Source organism: Mytilus trossulus, chromosome 5 (genome assembly GCF_036588685.1).
Source record: "Mytilus trossulus isolate FHL-02 chromosome 5, PNRI_Mtr1.1.1.hap1, whole genome shotgun sequence".
Classification (NCBI taxonomy): Eukaryota; Metazoa; Mollusca; class Bivalvia; order Mytilida; family Mytilidae; genus Mytilus; species Mytilus trossulus.
Window position 1 is genome coordinate 2,973,420 of NC_086377.1, and position 22,090 is coordinate 2,995,509.

General features: G+C 31.4%; 1 protein-coding gene across 1 annotated transcript; it reads left to right on the forward strand.

Annotated features, from left to right (window-relative positions):
• Nucleotides 1–1,251: 1,251 nt before the first annotated feature.
• Nucleotides 1,252–16,471, forward strand: LOC134719305 (uncharacterized). The gene is made up of 6 exons (XM_063582311.1): nt 1,252–1,355; nt 5,285–5,552; nt 6,344–6,633; nt 7,531–7,760; nt 12,756–13,050; nt 13,977–16,471. The coding sequence occupies exons 3-6, from the start codon at nt 6,420–6,422 to the stop codon at nt 16,469–16,471; spliced, it is 3,234 nt and encodes a 1,077-aa protein (XP_063438381.1). The 5' UTR covers nt 1,252–1,355; nt 5,285–5,552; nt 6,344–6,419.
• The last annotated feature ends 5,619 nt before the right edge of the window (nt 16,472–22,090 follow it).

Genomic DNA, 22,090 nt, shown 5'->3' on the forward strand with positions numbered 1-22,090 from the left:
GACACGAAATATACCAGAGGGACAGCCAAACTCATAAATCGAAAATAAACTGACAACGCTATGGCAAAAATAAAAGAAAATAATAGTACACATGACACAACATAGAAAACTACAAAATAAACAACACGAACCCCACCAAAAACTAAGGGTCATCGCAGGTGCTCTGGGCGAGTAAGCATATTCTGCTCCACATGTGGAATCAAGAATCAAGACGAACTTTTTAAACATATCAGATCACGACAACTACACAATTATTGTTCATCGTAACAGTCATACTTGATCGATACCTCTGCTTATTAACTATTAATTTGGGCATTATCAGCTTGGGTATTGACTTGATATATAATAGACCTTTAAGCAGCTGTCTGTTTATACAATTATAAAGAAACCAATATCATTTAGTTTTGTTTTGCTTACTGATATGATATCAATAACGAATTCAATAAATCTACGTTATTTACGAACAAATATAGTATTCAAGGTGTTTATTCCTTGTGTTCCAGTGTTAAATGAGGATGGTCAGATATATAAAAGAGTTAAAACCAGTAGGGGTAACCCTGCCATGTATATTGAAATATGCTTGTTCAAAGTCTACAACTTTATAACTTATTGTTTTATTTAATAGCTTTAAGAGCACTATTTTGAGAATTAAGTGCGGAAGCAGACGTTGTTTTTTGTCGCATGTACTTTTAAAAATTCTGATAACAATCAGTACCTCTTCAACCTTATTGAATTAGAAGTAATTTTAAGTGCTTTTTGGTTCTCGATTATTGTGTGATTGATATTTAATTACAACATATGTGAGCCATTTGCACATTGCATTTCTTTGCCTGGTGGATGTTTATTGTTGAATTATCATCTATAATTTCCTATTTAATTTTTGTTCTTAGTGCTATTAAAGTATCAGTTAGTAACGAAGCCATGAATGTCCGTGATGTATTTTTACCCCGTTTTGGCTGAATCTTAGTTATATTTAGATTATTATATTATGTCTAGATTTGTGTTGTGTGCTCATGCATTAAAGACAATATTTACGATACGATCGATCAATTGATCAATTAACGCTGAATTATTTTGATTGATGTACCTTGAAATATCAAATTTCTTTTTATCTACTTCTCATACAAGTTATTTTTAGCCATGACATTTAATTCCAGACGATTATTTATAGACGACCGATAAACCTGTCAAACAAGTTTCTAAAAATAGATTGTTTTAACAGAATAACTAGATGACATCATCTAACGAATATACCCGTATGTAAAAATGTCTCGACTTGTTGTCAGTCAGGAAAATAAATATGAAACGAAGGTAAAAGTTCTTTATAAACAAGTCGACGTTTTCAACAAGTGAAGGTAAGTTTGATTAGTGATATTAAATATACGTACATATAATACATTATGCAGACATTAATTTGAGACATAATCTACCTCATATTTGTGTCATACAATTATTTGACCTTTATGAAGAGAATCAAATATACTCATAAACACTGCGTAACATATGAGCCACACATCGGATGCAAATTTGTATAATAACATAAACGGTACCAATTTTCCTGCACAAGATACGCAGTTCGACAATACATGTCTCTTCAGTGATGCTCGTGGCCAAATATTTGAAAGTGCATTAACAATACTTTAACCTTTGTTTACCCCTTTTAAAGATCTATATACGTCATTAATCGTAAGAGTGTACTTCCTGTTCTTCATATTCTTATCTTTGCTATAAAAAACCCGAGTCTTTTCAATAGGAGACTACACTCAATAATAGTTTTTCAATAACTTTTCAAGTTATTATTTCATTTTAGTATTACTTAATTTATATTAAAAAAAGACAGGTAAAAACCAAAAGTTCATTCTTTTTTTCATATATCATATTTATTCCTTTAAAGTATTCTAATTTTAGAAAGTAGTCTGACAGGTTTTTCAGTCTTCGTCGTATCGTATAATATTAAATGTCTAATAATAACTTTAAAAGGTAATAAAGAACGATAAAATCCGTAGTTAAAGGTCCATGTAACAAAGAAGTAAACTTTGAAATGATCGAGTCACGTGTCTTATATTATTTCGTTTAAAGTTATGACCTCCTTTTTTTAACTTATTGCAACTACCTGAAGTAATGTATTAGCTTAAAATGCAGGGTATTTACTTTTGGATCATGTTCATCGAGGTGAACGCTCAAGGTATATACACAGTGAACGTGAATGCAGCGATTTGAAAATCATCTTTCCTTATATTAATAGACTACTACTTTTGCATTGCATGCTCGGTTTTTATATGAAAGAATCATACAGTAGAATTTTACTGTGACCATTGTAGAACAGAAGAAATAAGAAATATGTCTTTATAAGAAAAATAACGATTCGGATTGACAATGTGAATCAACAAGTTGTCGTATGTGTTGATAGAGTCATATTATATTAATTTATCTAATTTGTTTATGTAGCATGATCAGAACAAATGAGTTGCATACCTTTCTCGTTGAAGAGTTGACACTTGAAAGGAAACACGGATTTATATAATCTTGGGAAGGTTCTGGACCTTAATTCATTAGTTTGGTGAGTTGACAGGACTTTAAGAAAGAGAATAAAGATGTTTCTATAAGATGTGCGAGTTTAAAAACAAGAGTGGAAACAATTCATAGAAAGTGGGGTGACTTGGTATGCTTCCTTATCGTAGATTAAGCATGTTTAAGGGCTCCATGTCATAGGTGAAACAGTAAAAGTAGACAAAATTCAGCACCGACATATAAGATCGGATTACTTCGCTTTCAGTATGAACTTCTGCGTCTACATTAATCGACTTAATCGTACAAACTTATTCAGAAAAGAGGGGCGAATGATAACAAAGGGACAGTCCAACTCAAAGATTGAAAATTACCTAACAACGCCATTGTTAAAATATAAAAAGACAAACAGACAAATAAAAGTACACAAGACACAACTGAGAAACCTAAAAACTAAGCAACACAAACCCTACTATATCCTGGGGGTGATCTTAGGTACTTCGAAAGAGTAAGCAAATCCAGCTGCACATGTGGCATTCGTCCGTCGTATTACTTGTGTTATTCTAAATCCGGTAAATGGTTTCATTCGGTCAGTCACATTCGTGAAAATGGAAGGGTATTGTACATACGGAACATATGTGATATCATCTGTGAAACGGTTATTATATTACCATAAAGAAAAGAAAGAGGGACAAAAGATACCAAAGGGACAGTCAAACTCGTAAATCGAAAACAAACTGACAACGCCAAGGCTAAAAATGAAAAAGACAAACAGAAAAACAATAGTACACATGACACAACATAGAAAACTAAAGAATAAACAACACGAACCCCACCAAAAACTAGGGGTGATCTCAGGTGCTTCGGAAAGGTAAGCAGATCCTGCTCCACATGCGGCACCCGTCGTGTTGCTTATGTGATTACAAATCCGGTTAATAGTCTAATGCGGTAGGTCAAATTCATGAAAGGGATAGGGATTGTAGTTACGACGTAAGGAACATATAATTTGTGAAACGGTTATTCCATAACGGTCAACCAACTCGTGATGGCGTCCGTAAAATTTACGAAGGGATGATTTCAACTTCACCATTTGGAACTCTTGGTTTCAATAGCTTCCTTGTGAGCAGTAACCCTCTATCGAGAAAATCATGATAGGAAATGCAAGCACGGGAATATCGTATCAATTGGGAGATATATACCCCGTATGCAGGTGCTGCTGGAATTTTGCTACTTAGAAATGGAAAGTTCACAATCGGAAGGCTGAAATCATCTCTTTAGTCGTAAAGTTTTGTCTTCAACCGACCCTCATTGTCAATTTCTAGATATAAGTCAAGATATGAAGCCGACTTAACTGTATCTGTAGTATACTTTATCTCCAATTCGATGGGATAGATGCGATTCACATAGTCACCAAATTTTGAATTGTTTAGTGAAAGAACGTCATCTATATAGCGGAACTTCTTATCTTTCTTCCTAAGAAGTTCCTGCATGAAGTCAGCCTCATAATAATAAAGAAACAAGTCAGCAAGTAGAAGGGCACAGTTTGTTACCATTGGGATGCCGACAGTCTGTTGAAAAACACGTCCTCCGAACGTAACAAATATGTTGTCAATCAAGAAATCAAGCATCTTGATAATATCGGTTTCAGAGAATTTTTTTTGAATCAGAATGATTCTTTACAAAGTAGGATTTATCCCTCCCTAAGACAAGATACTTGTATCTACGTTGGCCATTCTTTTTTATGAAGCAAAGTAATACCAACTCTTTTAATGTGTCTTTTAGTTTGGAATGTGAAATACTTGTGTAAAGAGTAGAAAAGTCAAAATGTTTTAATACTGGTACAAGAAGAAAGAGAGTTAGATTGTATGTACTCTAAAATATCTTTGGAATTTTTAAGTATCCACATCTGATTCACGCCACCTCTAGAATAGGCAGTTTCACAATAACTTTGAAGCCCGTCTGATTGCTGATAAAATAGATGTTAATAATTTAGAAAGGGGTTTCGTGGAGCACTTGGAAGACCCAGCAATATACATAGCCGTCAACCGAATAAACCTCAACCAACTCCTGATGGCGTTCGTAAAATTTTCGAATTTCGAAGGGATGATTTCAATTTCATTACTATTGGTTTGTTAGCTTCCTTGTGAGCAGCAACCCTCTATCAAGAAATTCATGATAGAAAATACAAGCCAAGGAATATCTATTGAATCTATTGGGATAAATATAATCCGTATGCAGGCGATGTTGCGACGTTGCTACATAGAAATGGAAAGTTTACAATAGGGAAGCTGAAATCATTTCTTTTGTCGTAAAATTTGTTTTCAACCGACACTCATTGTCCTTTTCTAGATATAAGTCAAGATATGAGACAGAGTCAGCTGTATCTGTAGTATTCTTTAACGCTATTTCGATGGGATATATTTGGTCTACATAGTCACCAATTGTTGTATTGTTTATTGAGAGAACATCATGTATATAACGGAACGTAAAGCTAATGGACGTTGCTTACTTCTTATCTTTCTTCCATAGAAGTTCCTGTATGGAGTCAGCCTCAGAATAATAAAGAAGCAAAGTAGGATGTTTCTCTTCTCACTACAAGATATTCGTATCTACGTTCGAGATTTAAGAAAATACAATACCAACTCTTTCAATTTTTATTTTAGTTTGGAATGGGTAATACTTGTGTAAAGTGTAGACAAGTTACTTGTTTTTATACTTTGGCAGTTTAAGCGTCTTACATTTTATGAAGTTTAGAAAATATCTTTGATTTTTTTAGTGCCAATATCTGATGCACGTCAACTTAAGAATAAGCAGTTTCACAAACAATTTAAAGCCCTGCATTGATTGCAGATAAAATAGATGTTTAGAATTTAGAAAGAGGTTTTGTGGAGCATCTGGAAGGCCCATCACTATACTGTTGTTTGTAAGGACACTAAAATAAGTTAGGTATCCAATACAGTTATGGAAGATCCAGTTCTTCAGTTTTGATATAAACTCAAAAGGAACATTGAACAGACCTATGATGATCCAGGATTTCCTCTTCGGTAAGTTTCATATGGGAATATATTGAGTTTCCAAGTAAAAAAGTCAATACCTAATTCATGTAACAAGCAATCTATGTAGTGAGATATACATACAAAAACAATGTTGTTTGGGGCTTTATCTGCGATTACAACAACTTATTTTTCATGGAGAAACTTTCGTTTTTTATTTCCATGTTGAAATATACATTCATGTAACCGGAAGTACGTGATTTATTTGAAAATTTTAATAAAACAATTCTCAGATTGGTTGTTTTCTCTTATCGTCAATTCCTTAATTAATATCCCTTCCAATTGATGTGATGGGAGTGTAGGCAAACGGGTATCTAGAGTACTCAATGAAAAACACGTTATATTTTTAATCAATGTTTTTTCTAGCTTTCTCTGCATCACATTAATTATTTGTCGAGATGTAAATGTGTCAGACAAAAATAACATTGTAAGTCGTATTAAGTTGTTTTTGAATTGCAAAATTAATGTGCTTTTCACTTCTCTTCCGTTGGTTAAAATAAAGCACCTACCTATACAAATTTATAAGAACAGTAAATTTACACACACTCTTTAAGTGGTTATCTTAATCGGTTTTACCCTATGTGATTTTCATTTTTGGAAATAATGGCAACAATGCGGTCACAATAGTTTGTAAGTCAGAAGCTGCTGTCTTATTTTTGAACTTGGTTTACAATTTTTTATGTGATCAGTATCGTGGTTGTTAAATTGTAGACAATGATAACACAATCTATAGATTATTGAACTTTTTTTTCTAAAATAATTAAACATCTTTCATTTTTCAGGAATACATGACCCATTAAGTAATAATAAATCTGATGATATAGGTTTCTCTTGGCCATTAGCCAAGTCTCTGAAACCATGGCACCTCTTTCTGATGAAGAAGAAAATTATGTCCGTCTAGCATTGTTATTGAAAGGAGTGACACCTAGAGCAGTCCGTACCTATTTTGACAGAGAATTTCCACCTACGTATCTACCATCAACGCTGAATACAAATTACAACACTCTTTGGGAATTGAAATTAAAAAGAATCATTAATCAGGCTCAATGGAATCTTTTGATTCCAAGAAATGGTACGTCTTTATGTTACCGTAGACATTTTAATTTAAATTTCATAAACATGAGATTCAAAATTTGTGTTGTTCTTGTTAGGACTAGAATAAATACATTTCTGAATAATCAAGTTAAAGATTGACTAATTCGTTCATTAAAAATTACTTTTTACAAACGGAATGTTATGATTAATCATGATCACTCAGCTATCGCCTAGATATAAAAGGAAACATTTTGTTTAGATGTTGCAATCATATAAATTAGACATACTACCGTCAGGTGTTTTACTTAAAGTAACTTTTCAATTCATTTGTGGTACCGTCCTCATGTTTTTCTCTGAGGGACTGTTGAGCCTCTGATCATGATACTTAGGAGTAATTTGAAAATCAGTGCCAATCGACAACTGGTAACACACATTATGCCTATTGGAACTATTGTTTTTTATGTCATAGTTTGTACAATCATTTTGTCTATTTTGACAAATTGTTGTTTTATTGGCAAAACGGTTAAAAACATTTTTTTTGGTCCTCTTACCATGCCTTACTGCTGGAACTGTATCATTTTGTATCATGACATTTCAAAAAAGGAACACATAGCATTTGTATTTGTATTTTACCTTAGCGGGAAATGACGCATGTAAAAGCCCCAAACCTTTGATTTGACAAGCAGATGACATACCTTGCACGTTTAAAATAGCCGGCAAAAGTGTTTGTCATCTTGATTTAAACAGCCCTTACCTTAAATGAATGTAGCTTTTAATACACAATTTTTTAAGTTAGCTTTCAATACACATTTTTTTGTATCTTTTAAAATAACATAATATCTGTCGATTTTTAAACTACATATTATAATATTCATAACTAATTTTACTCTGACATAACGACTATAAATCATATATTTTTCTCTTGATTTCACAGGGATTCCGGATTCCAAATCATTCGATGTAACGTTGATGATCTGTTTAATCAGAAACTTGACCTCTATCAATCCACCAGTCAATGGATTTGACAGTCTACCACTACCAGGGGAAACAACTCCAGGATCTGATTTAGCCAGAATAAAATATTATAGGAATAAACTAGCTCATCATGATAGTAATACAATAGACACTGCCTATTTCCATACAGCATGGACAGATATATCAAATGTAAGTTGTAATGCTACAATGATCAAAACTGACAAGGTAGATTTGATTTTCATACTTTAGATTTTCAGGAGACAATCAATTTTTGAGTGTTTAGCTCTTACCAGTCAATTTTTAGAACAATCTACTTCTTTTTAACTCATACTTAAAAAACAAAAAAAAACGTTAAATCAAATGTGACGTACTTAAAATCAATTAGTAGATTAAGGTGTATCCCTGTCCTGAAGTTGCTGTAATTTTGCTATAGTCGAGTTAATTTACAGACAAAAAATGCCTATACCAAGTCAGGAATATGACAATTCCTGTCCATTCATTTTATGCGTTTTTTTATTTGATTTTGCCATGTGATGATTGATTTCCGAATTGATTTTCCTGTAAGTTCAGTATTTTTGTGATTTTACTTTTAACATGTTCAATTAATTAGTGTTTTGCTAATCAAAATAAATGAAGGTAGCGGTAGTTTTAAAAAAACATTACATTGTCATATCCATGCAAGCTTTTAGTAGCCATATAATCAGGTTCAAGTATTTTTTTCTTAAAATGTCCTGTACAAAGTTAGGTATATTGGCGTTTGTTTTTGTTGAACTTTAGTGTTTTTGTTGTTCCTTTGATTTTCTCTTATATTTGATGTGTTTCCTCCGGTTTTTGTTGTTACCGATTTGTTTAATCTATATCGATTTATTACTTTTTTACATCGATAAAGTACTGATGTGTTTCTTTAATATTAACACTATTCTTGGAAATTCCAATTTCTATTTTGGAAACTCTAACTTTTATCTTGAAAATATGAACTTTTATCTTCAAGATATGAACTTTTATCTGGAAAATATGAACTTTTATTTTGGAAAGATTAATTTTAATCTTAGAAATATCTATTTGGAGTAGGGGCTATAATGGCCTAAAATGGCCCCAGATTTACAAGATAATAAAAGTTCTAACAGAGCAGATTTTTTCTACATAAATTATTAGAATATGAGTCAATGTTTAAAAAAAACCTGTTTTTATCTAAGAAAAAAAGTTTCAATGACGTCACAATGGTAGGTACAAATGACGTCAAAATTGGAAAATAAGCAAAAATACAGGAATGTGGATGGTTTTTCTAAATTTTTACCACCGCACCACGCTTGCACCAATAAGAAATGTTAACAATGGGACAGGTTCATACATTTAAAACTTCGGATTAAAAATCTTTTTGGTGCAAGGTTGGTGCGATAGTTTATTTTATATTTTTCATAGCCAAACTGAGCAAAAAAATGCTAAAATTTGCCGTCCAAATTGAACCTATTCATCTGACAAAGCTTAGTTTATATATTCGTATGCCTATAGGAATTTTATTTTTATGTTTATGAATGTAACTTGTATTCCTAATATTATTTCCCTAAGAATATCTAGTTGAACTTGTAAAAAAAAAACGAAAGCAATGAACTACATGTGTAAGGGAGTCTATAACAACTTTTAGGGCATTTTTTTTAATTATGAAATTTTAGGACATGCAATATCACAAAATCTGTACATTTCTTTTGTTTCTGCTAATTATCAATTCAAAATCTGGTTTTTGAATGGGGCAATCTTCTCTCTCTGGTAAATCCATGATTTATGTTAGGAAAAGGGGGAGGCAAAGTATACAAAATTAAAAAAAAAAAATTTGCGTAATTTAACATAATTGGCGAGAAACATGAGAATTATTTTGAAAATGAAACTACCTATTTCCGATTGGATGTGTCTTTGTTGGTAATGAGCATAGAGAACAATATTCATAACATTTGGTGGTTAGAGAAAGGAAACAGCAAAAGGTAGACTATATATGGATAGTCGAACTTCTCATAAATAGAAACAAGTACCGGAAGTCTGTAAGCATCCTAAATGTATGTTACCTTTTTAAATAGTTTTTGAATGATATTTTAATCATGTCTAAAAAAGAAGTGTTATTTAAAAAAATGTGATCAGGTTTGTTGTTATGCCCCATTTATGGGCATTATGTTTTCTTTTCTGTGCGTCCATTTGTCCGTGCGTATGTTTGTCTATTCCTCCAATCATCCTTCTGTCCTGCTTCAGGTTAAAGTTTTTGGTCAAAGTAATTTAATCTTTCATTAGACTCAGACTTCTTTTGAGCTGAGTTTTACTGTGCATATTGTTGTGTGATGTTTTTTCTCTTTTCTACTTTGGCTAGAGTTATAGGGGAGGGGGGTAAAATCTCAAAATAACATGTTAAAGGTAGATAAGGTGTCTTCCTCCATCTTGGATTTGGAAATAGCAGAAAACAAGGTATAGATCTTTAATAGAATGTGAAATTTTTTTAGAGTAGTAGGCTATTCATGTGTAAGAACTTCCACTTAGATATAGAAAATGACATGTTTTATCATATTTACTGTTGTATTTTACAAAAAAAGCAGAACACATTTGTTTGATAATTTGTTTTCCCAACTTTGCCAAATAAGGGGAGGCAACTCAAATGCAAGGGCAGATAATTCAAATTAAGGTTCTTTTACACTCGATTGTGTTAGTAATTTACCTATTTTAAAATGTACCAAGAAAACGGGTCCGATGACCCCATTGTTTCTTTTTCTTTACTGAAAGCATACTATTAAAGCCATCTTCTCATTTGTTATCACAAAAACTCTATGGTGTAGATTATGCTTTTTTGCAGAAAATTGGGTTTACAATGCATACTCATACAAAATTTGACAATTTTGAGCACAGTGTAGCGAAAAAACAAGCCCGGTGACCCATTCTTTTTATTCTTATTTTTTAAAAGGCACGATATAAACTACATATTGGCAAGTTATTAAAAAAATCTATGGATCATAATTTAGAAACTCATCTACCTTAACCCCAGCGATTTTTACACCTGTCCCAATTCAGGAGCCTCTGGTCTTTGTTAGTCTTGCAATTTGGGCATCCATGTATTAAATACATATTCTTGTTTTCAACTATTTTGACATATATATCTATACATAACGAACATTGTCATCATAATCAAAGACCAAGTCATACGTCACTAAGATTAGTGAAGGCGAAAGATAAACTAGTCACACTTACAAGGACTACAAGAAAACAAATAAAATATATATAATAAATATAGAAAAAAAATTAAGAATACAGATAGTAGCATGTACCAGTTTTGTAATGCTATATAATGGATATCTGGACCTTTGAAATTGATAACAAAAATGAGATGAATTCGAAAAAGGTTTCTTAGCACTAAATAGGTGTTCTTGTCGTTATATTCTTCTTGTTGTCGCTGATAAGTGGGTCCCAACCCAGCACTAGATGCACACTCTGTATTAATCAACAATACCCAGTGTTTTGTTTTGTTTTTAGATCTTTTAGTATTACTTTTCCCCTTAACATTTACTTTGGAGTTTGTTATTTTTTATAATTTGCATCTTAAATGCCTTTCTGTCTCAAAATATTTAAAATTAAATCTTGTAAAATAGAAAACAAATTGCCGTTGCCATGGGCAGAGATGTGTTGCTAGGGAGGAACAACAGTGATTTTGGCAAAAACATACATTTAATTATGTTTTATTTGAATAGTGTATAAATGTAAAGTTCACTTCATGCTAAACAGGGTTAATTTCAAATATAGATAGATTTAAGCTGTATAATAATCATATTTGATGAATTTAACTCCGCCATTATATTGGTTGCTAGGCAACCGAATAAACGAGTTAGACCCTAAATTCTTATATTTTCAGAAGGTCTATGGTATAGAGTTACAACATGACAAATTAAATGAAATTTGGGGGTGGGGCCAAAAATGGCCCTTATAGCCCCTAGTCCTTTAATGTTGGAAATTTTAAATTAAATTTTGGAATTGGTAACTTTATTCTTGGAATTATCAACTTAGTCTTAGAATTATCAGCATTAAACATGAACATAAGAACTTTAATGTTTTTTCCACTAACATCGCAACTTGAAACAAGGTCTAACAATATCCTGAAATGACGATTCGGATGGATCTAATGATGTTTGAAATAATTAATAACGTGTATTGATATAAACACTTTTACTTCCACTTTGACTCTTCATATTCAAAGTGGATTAAAGGCTGCATGAAAGCTAAGATTGAAGGCTGAAATTATGCATTTGTTATAAAATTACTATAACGTGTGATATTTCAATGAAGTTGCATGATATTTCAATGCTGACCGTTACATTTAAAATCCGTTGTTAAAACGTAACAGCTGAACAGTTTACAATTCCGTAGATAATTTAATCCAGAAGGAATAGCAGATAAATGTCTAGAACGGATGACATTGTTTTATTGATGAGATTGATTATTTGGTGTTGTTAAATCCTATGAAAGAACCTTAAGAAATTAATGTTATTCTATATTAATGTGTTGACAAAGGGAACATGAAGCTTAATGTTAAAAAAACACATTCTGTATGAACTAAATTGATAAACTTTTAAACAAATAATGTATACACATGATTGTTCGTAATTTAATATAAGTACAAGGAAAAGAGCATACACCACTTAGAGGTACAACAGATTGGTCTATTGCATTACAACACCATAAACAAAGGTTAAAACAGGTGAACACTTTATGGTGTAACTCAGTTCCCTTACTTTACATTTTACTTTATCTTGTAAACACAATGTTATTGCCCTGTTAGGTGTGATGCGACTGTCATAATAGTGAGGATTCAGCTAGCATTAAACACCATGCTTAATCCACCATTTTCTACAGTAAAAAATGTCTGAATCAAGTCAGGAATATGACAGTTGTTATCCATTCGTTTGATGTGTTTGGGCTTTTGATTTTGCCATTTAATTAGTGACTTTCTGTTTTAAATTTTCCTCTTAGTTCAGTATTAGTGTGATTCACTTTTTACACAATGCAGATGACTAGCCATTTTTATTTATAAGCAAGACTTAGATGTATTGGAATTGGTTATCGTGATAAACGTTCATGATAGAACAACAAATGTTTATTAATAAATAGTTCAAAATATTATACATTGTTTTATTCAATAAATGATTTAATTTCCAGGCGGTTAGACGATTGGGAGGTGAAACAATGTATCAAGAGTGTAAAGAGTTGAAGGTAAAAATCTTAGATCAGTCGAATCATGAAATTGTATTGGAAATCAAACAATCACTCAAAGAGATGAAAGAACTGAGAAAAACAATAGACATTTTGGGAACCGAACACACAAAAGTGACAGAAAATCTTAGAGAGTTACAATCTTCCTACAGTACATTAAAGACGTCCCAAAATACTTTACAGGCTGAACACATAGAAGTTAGAGAAAGTTTAAAAGACCCAATACCATCAAACATTAAAGGTATTGTATGCTTTATGACAAATAAAAAATATGATTGAATATAACTTGACGGTAAATGTTTTTTTAATTTCTTAAATTCTCATATAGTTTTAAATGCTTCTTTCCTAAGATGATCTGTTGAACATGTTTCAAAACAAATTTATGACAAAAACAGTCTCTGTCAAAGTTCAGTATGTGAAGAGAATGTGAATTAAATGCTATTTTTTTTGGTCATTATTGTCTTTTTCGGGGGATATTTTCAATACATATGATAAAAATAGTATGATAATACGCGACATTGACCCAACAAAGGACAAGTACATAAACAATTACATGACACCATCTAGCCTTCAATAATAAGTTAAACGGATAATGTTTAGTAAGGTAGAAGTTATCATGATATAACAAAATGTGACACATTTATGAATAATCTACTATTTTTTGTCTGTTTTGAATAAAATGTATAAATCATATCATCTTAAATCTAAAATTTCAATAATTAGTCACCAAAGGTACCAGGATTATAATTTTATACGCCAGACTCGTGTTTCGTCTACATAAGACTCATCAGTGACGCTCATATCAAAAAAGTTGTAACGCCAAACAAGTTCAAAGTTGAAGAGCATTGAAGATCCAAAATTTTTAAAAAGTTGTGCCAAATACGGCTTAGGTAATCTTTTCCTGGGATAAGAAAACCCTTAGTTTTTCGAATAATGTAAAGTTGTGTAACAAGAAATTTATAAAAAATAACAATATAATTGATATTCATGTCAACACCGAAGTGCTGACTACTCGGCTGGTGATACCTACGGGTAAGAAATGTCCACGAGCAGTGGCATCGACCCAGAGGTGTAAATAGTAAACAAAGGAAATAGGATTTTTTTTTAATACGCCAGACGCGCGTTTCGTCTACATAAGACTAATCAGTCATGCTATTATTTTTTCAGATCAATTTAAAAGACAAATAGAATACTGGGAAAAGACAGATAAAATGTTTGTGTCTACGAGAGCTAGTGCTTATGTCATGAAAAAGTTAGAGGACAAAAGTTGTGTGACTTTAACTGCCCCTTCAGGAGCTGGAAAATCATTTATTGCAAGACACACAGCACTAGTTTTACAGAAAGCAGGATACAAAATAGTGCCCGTGAGACAACCGGTTGATATCAGAAATTATTATCAACCTGGTGAACAGACAGTTTTTATTGTAGATGACATTTGTGGAAATTTCACTGTGAACCAACAACAGATAGAGAACTGGACACAACATTTACCAGTGATTGAAACAATTATAGCAGACAAATGTTGTAAGATTATTGTATCATGTAGGTTACAAGTCTATAAAGATGATAAGTTTAATATTTTAGAACCTTTTCAATCCTGTGAATGTAACTTGATATCCGACAAGTTATGTCTGACATCTGTCGAAAAAAATATTATAGCCAACAAATATATTGGTTCAAGCTTGGTCGATATTGATAAATTGTCACAACATAGTGATTTCTTTCCACTGTTGTGCTCTTTATATAATGAGGGAAAACATGGAAATGTAAATGAATTTTTCAAAAATCCATATATTGTCTATAAAAATAAACTAGACAATTTAAGAAGGCATGGGAGTGAAGTGCAAATATGCAGTCTATCTTTATTAGTTCTTTTTAACAATCAGCTTGGGGAGAAATGGTTCCAGGGTAGAATTACAAATGATCAAACAAAGATAATAAAAGACACTTGTGAGACTTTTGGAATCAACAGCATACCAAAAATATCTCTAAAGAAAGAACTTGACACTCTAGTTGGGACATATGTCTGTAAACAGGATGGTATTTACAGAACAATACATGATAAACTATTTGACTTCCTTGCCTATTACTTTGGTCAACAAATGATTGAATGTTTAATAGACCATGGTGATAGTAATTTATTACATCAACGTTTTATTTGGCAGAAATCTGATGACAAGACAAGTAACATAGATTTCATTATTGAAATACCAGATGATTATTTAGAATCGTATTTACAAAGGTTTATCAAAGACTGGTTAGCAGGAAAGGTTGCAGATGTGTTCAATAACAATAATATGAAAGTGTCATCATTCAGACAAAAGTTAGTAGAGAACTTAGAACAGCTTGAAATATCAATGCAAATGACATTAGCCAATACAGTGGACACAGTGAGAACACAGTGGTGCAATTCTTCAGGTTCTACTCCACTGATATGGAGTTGTAATGAGGGTTATACTGATATGGTACAGTGGATGTCACGTAATGATGTTGATGTGGATCAATGTACAGATGATGGAGAAAGTGGAATATTGCAGGCAAGTGAAAATGGACATACTGACATAGTAAATTTACTGTTAGAGAGAAATCCTGATGTTAATCTATGTAATACTAATGGCTGTAGTCCTCTGTTAATGGCAAGTTCTAACGGACATACTGACATAGTAAATTTACTGTTAGAGAGGAATCCTGATGTTAATCTATGTAACAATAATGGCTTGAGTCCTCTGTTACAGGCAAGTCAACACGGACATACCGATATAGTAAAGTTACTGTTAGAGAGGAATCCTGATGTTAATCTATGTAACAAGGATGGCTTGAGTCCTCTGTTACAGGCAAGTATGTGTGGACATACTGATATAGTAAAGTTACTGTTAGAGAGAAATCCTGATGTTAATCTATGTAACAAGAAAGGATCTACTCCTCTGACAATGGCAAGTATGTGTGGACATACTGATATAGTTAGATTACTGTTAGAGGGGAATCCTGATCCATGTGACCATACACCACTTAGTACGTCATATGTTTATAATAACATCAGTATCAGTAACAGTCCTAGTCTTGTCCAGCCAATAATGAAACATAAACCAGACATTAATGCCCAGACATATGTTGGAGGTAATGCTTTATATTTCAGTGCACTGTTTGAACACATTGAGATAACACAGTTACTGTTAGAGAATAATGCTGACTCTAATATCTGTATCTATAGTAAACAGTATATAGCAGAAATGATGAAAAATCATCAAACTGGAACTTTGGGAGCATTAGAACAATTATTATTCGATACCCTTGTAAATAGTACATCATCACGTGTAACAGAATACGTCAGTCAGAAGTCAGTAGATTATGCCTTTGCTGTAGTAGCAGGTTCCTCTCCATTACATATAGCTTGTTTTATGGGAAGGTTGGATGTAGTCTGTTGTCTTTTGGACAACAATGCTAACATTAACATAACAAAAGAAGACGGCACCACACCCTTATTTTATTCATGTGAAGTAGGACATGAGGATATTGTACGTTTATTGTTAGATAAAAAGGCAGAAACAAAGATATGCAGACTTGATGGGAAATCTCCTTTAAAGATTGCAATTGATAATAAGCATACAGCTATAGTTGAGATTGTAACAGAACACATTCATAGGACAGAACCACTTCTTTAACAATTATTGCTCCTTAGTTAGTGGTTTCTCGTGACATGAACAAACGGCAAAAAGATTCGGAAACCACTGTTTTCTTTATTGTTTCTTGATTTGTGTTTTTGTTGATATGTATTTAATCCATTACTTTTGTCTTAACTTTAGGTACACTTCTATAATGCCTATTACTTCTATCTCTGTTAGATATCTATTGTCATTCATCACATTGCTTCTATCTCTACTTCATAGTTACTTGTATTTGTCCGAGTATTTATGACTGTGCTTGATATATACATTTTGTATGTGGTTTCTGCTGTTTCTGTTTAATATCTACTGCTATTCTGGCTATGACGTCTGTTTATGTTTGATATGCAATGCTATCATCCCTATACTTTTGTTTGTGTTTGATATCAACTTGTTGTCATCCCATAACGTATGTCTCTATTTGATACTATTAGTTCGATTACTGCTGTATTTATTTGATCTATACTATTTACTTCGGTCTGCAATGTTATCATGCCGCATAGTTTTACTTATTTTTTTCTGGTTGTTCCACCATAAACAGAAGAGATAGTTGATAAACAATCTCTGTTGGTTTAAATGAGTGTAATTGTTCCACTTTTAGTATTTCTGGTTGTACACTGTTCCATGAATATTTTTTCAAAGTATATTTAGTTTTGAACAGCGTTTTACTACTGTTCCCTTTATTTATATATTCTATTGCCTGTATTGCCAATGATTAAAGTGATTAGTATATTACTGTACCACATTAAGTAAACAATGTTATTAGTATATAACTGTACCACATTAAGTAAACAATGTTATTAGTATATTACTGTACCACATTAAGTACACAATGTTATTCTATCATATACATTATTTTGAAGTTTTATCAAAAAGTCGACCTTTTACTAGACTTCTGTAGTCTGATCAGATTTTGTCATATATTCATGTTAATGCTGCATTTACCATTTTAAACAGTATTTTTCTATTTTAATTTTCATGCTGTATTTACCATTTTAAACAGAACGTTTCTTAACATGACTTACATGCTGGATCTCTCATATTGTCTCAATCGTCTTAACATTATTTTTATGCTGTATCGTCCGTATTGTTTATTAATTTTGTCTTATCATGATTTGTGTAGTATATTTTTTCATGTTGTTCATTTTTTTGTCTCATCATGATTGTCATGCTGTATCGTCCATATTTTCCATATTTTCCAGTTTTTATTGTACTCTGTATTAATACTGTTTCTTCCGTATTTAACAACTTTCAAATAACTGAGTTTTTTTTATTATGATCTTCATCCTGTTTATTCCATGTTTATAAATCTAACATAAATATGAAAACAGAAGATGGAACAACCCCATTATTTTATGCATGTGAAGTAGGACATAAGGATATTGTACTTTTATTGTTAGATAAAGGAGCAGATACACAGATTTGCAGACATGATGGGAAATCTCCTTTAAAGATTGAAATTAATAATAAACATGCATCTATAGTTGTGCTTGTAACAGAACACATGCATAGGACAATTCCACTTCTTTGAAAATTATTACTCCTTTGTTAGTGGTTTCTCGTGACATGAACATAACGGCAAAAAGATTCGGAAACCACTGTCTTCTTCATTGTTTCTTGTTTTGTGTTTTTGTTGATATCTATTCACTCCATTACGTTGTCTTTATCTTATGTATCTTATCTAATTAGCACATTACTTCTATCTCTGTTAGATATCTACTGTTATTCATTTGATTACTTATGGTTGTGGTTGATATCTACTGTTATTCATTTGATTACTTATGTCTGTGGTAGATATCTACTGCTATTCATTTGATTACTTAGGGCTGTGGTAGATATCTACTGTTATTTATTTGATTACTTATGTCTGTGGTAGATATCTACTGTTATTCATTTGATTACTTATGGCTGTGTTATATATATATTGTTATTCATTCGATTACTTATGGCTGTGTTATATATCTACTGTTATTCATTTGATTACTTATGTCTGTGGTAGATATCTACTGTTATTCATTTGATTACTTATGGCTGTGTTATATATCTACTGTTATTCATTTGATTACTTATGTTTGTGTTAGATATCTATTGTTATTCATTTGATTAATTATGGCTGTGTTAGATATCTATTGTTATTCATTTGATTACTTATGGCTGTGTTAGATATCTTTTGTTATTCATTTGATTTCTTATGGCTGTGCTAGATATCTATTGTTATTCATTTGATTACTTATGGCTGTGTTAGATATATCTACTGTTATTCATTTGATTACTTATATTATTCATCTCATTGCTTCTACATCTACTTCATAGTTACTTGTATTTGTCCAAGTATTTATGACTCTGCTTGATATATACAGCTTTTTCTGTGGTTTCTGCTGTTTTTGTTTAATATCTACTGATATTCTGGCTAATACGTCTGTGTATGTTTGATATCCAATGCTATCCATCCTAATACTTTTGTTTGTGTTTGATATCAACTTGGTGTCATCCCATAACTTCTGTCTCTTTTTGATACCAACTACTATTCGTTCGATTACTGCTGAATTTATTTGATCTATACTATTTACTGCGGTCTGCAATGTTATCATGCCGCATAGATTTACTTAACATCATTTTTTGTCTGGTTGTTCCACCATAAACAGAAGAGATAGTTGATAAACTATCTCTGTTGATTTCAATGAGTTTAATTGTTCCACTTTTAGTATTTCTGGTTGTACACTGTTACTTTTGTTCCATGCATATTTTTTCAAAGTATATATAGTTTTGAACAGCGTTTTACTACTGTTGCCTTTATTTATATATTATATTGCCTGTACTGCCAATGATTAAAGTTATTAGTATATTACTGTACCACATTAAGTAAACAATGTCATTCTATTGCCTGTATTGCCAATGATTAAAGTTATTAGTATATTACTGTACCACATTAAGTAAACAATGTTATTCTATTGCCTGTATTGCCAATGATTAAAGTGATTAGTATATAACTGTACCACATTAAGTAAACAATGTTATTAGTATATTACTGTACCACATTAAGTAAACAATGTTATTAGTATATAACTGTACCACATTAAGTAAACAATGTTATTAGTATATTACTGTACCACATTAAGTAAACAATGTTATTAGTATATAACTGTACCACATTAAGTAAACAATGTTATTAGTATATTACTGTACCACATTAAGTAAACAATGTTATTAGTATATAACTGTACCACATTAAGTAAACAATGTTATTAGTATATTACTGTACCACATTAAGTAAACAATGTCAATCTATCATATACATTATTTTGTAGTTTTATCAAATAATATTCCTCTAAAGTCAACCTTTTACTAGACTATTGTAGTCTGATCAGATGTTGTCATATTTTTATGTTAATGCTGCATCTACCATCTTAAACAGTATTTGTCTATTCTAATTTTCATGCTGTATCTACCATTTTAAACAGAACGTTTCTTAACATGACTTACATGCTGTATCTCTCATATTGTCTCAATCGTCTTAACATTATTTTTATGCTGTATCGTCCGTATTGTTTATTAATTTTGTCTTATCATAATTTGTGTAGTATATTTTTTCATGTTGTTCATTTTTTTGTCTCATCATGATTGTCATGCTGTATCGTCCATATTTTCCAGTTTTTATTGTACTCTGTATTAACACTGTACCTTCCGTATTTAACAGCTTTTGTATTATTATGATTATCTTGTAGAATCTTCCATATATATAGTTATTATTTTTATGTTATATATTCTTTTTATATATTCTTGTGTTTCGCTTAAACTTATAAATGCGCTTTGTCTAAATGCAATGTTGACTGCTGTTCCCCTATTTTTGACAATTGAATTTGTATATCCGTAGTTTTACTCAATCATTATTACAATATACCGGGTAGTTGAATTTGATACGACTGTCAAACAACTGAGCTTTTTTTCTTATTATGATCTTCATCCTGTTTATTCCATGTTTTACTGAATGTAGACGTGATTACACTGTACACAAGAATCAGCAACTAGTTTATGTTAATTGTTATGCTATTTGAAATGGTTTGTAGCTGGATTAATGTCTATCAAATGTGTGTGGTTTGTTTTATAATAATAGATTTTTCAGACTTTATATCACAGTAAAGATCAATGTTAAGACGCAACCAAACACCTGTGTGACAACCACATACAAAAAATCTAAAAAGGTGTGCAAAATATGTATTTACACATTAAAACATATTCATTTAAATAGTTCTGACTTCTATTCAAACCTATGCTTCTTTTTATAACTGGATCTAAATGTGTACTCTAAAAAATTACGAAATTCATAAGATATTATATTTTTTCAAAAGAAAAACCCCCAGATTCTTCTGTAAGGTAAATATTATACATATTGAGACAATTTTCAAGAAGTGTCATTCCTTTTCATTGATACATTTCCCCCCGTATTCGTGTAACATGTGTTCTGAAAAGTATACAGAGTTGCAAAATTGGTTTAGACTTTTGGACCTATAATTAAATTTGGAAGAAATTTATCAAACAATCATTCCATTAATATAAAGAAAAATGCACTGGAATCTGAAAGTTTTACGTAATAAGGAGCTATGTAATTATAAATTTAAGTAAATACATATATCATTGTTACTTTTGTTTATTGTTATGATAAACTTATTGTAAATATTGTAATAAAAAATGGTATGTGTTGATGAAAATCATATCTAAAAAATAATCAGAATAAAATTATTCAGTGTTATTTTGTGTTTACTTCTCTAAGAATATTTTATATTTTTATCAAAATAAAAGTAAGATGATGTTGTGTGATTGCTAAAGAGACAAACAACCTACAGAAAATAGATAACGTTATGTCATTTAGAGAGAAGAACATGTTATACAATCAATTTCAGATCTTTTCTTAACAACAAAAGGGATGGGGATTAAATAATTCGATTGGATATGTTGTTTTGTAATACAGATGTCAACACAACTGTACTCATTTCTCTACGAAATATTTTTAACATTTCGAGTAAGTAAGTTCAACCTGTCTTGTTTCGATCCCTGAATCCTCCCATAAACATACGTTTTAGTTACATATAGGTAACTATGATCTTCAACACAAGCAAAACCAATCCATTGAATCAGTTTCTGTGTGACAGATCACAAAAACATATACCATCAGTTTAAACAGTGTCATTGATGACTAATGTATTCAGGTTATTGTTGCGTGAACAATTACATTTAAGATGTGATGGTCAGTTCCTAACCAGGTTAATGCTCTTTCATCTTGATTTATGTGACACTTTATACAATACATTAGTTGCACAGTTGAACTGAAATAGCATTTAAATGTTTATCCAAATTATCTGATACCATTAAGCAATGTTTTATGCAATTTAAGAACAGCTGTTTGTAGTACGATCTTGCGAGAAATTTTAAGTATTTGTCAGTTATATTGGAGTAGTAGCTTGAAGTATCGTGTTTTGTAGAGCTAGGATTTAGTAACGTTTTGTATAGGAAGTAATCATTGTGAACCTTCAAAAAATATATCATTGTATATATACATGTACTTTTATACAATTTAACATGTGAACATTAAGTAGACTTCGTTATACATGCAATTCTAAC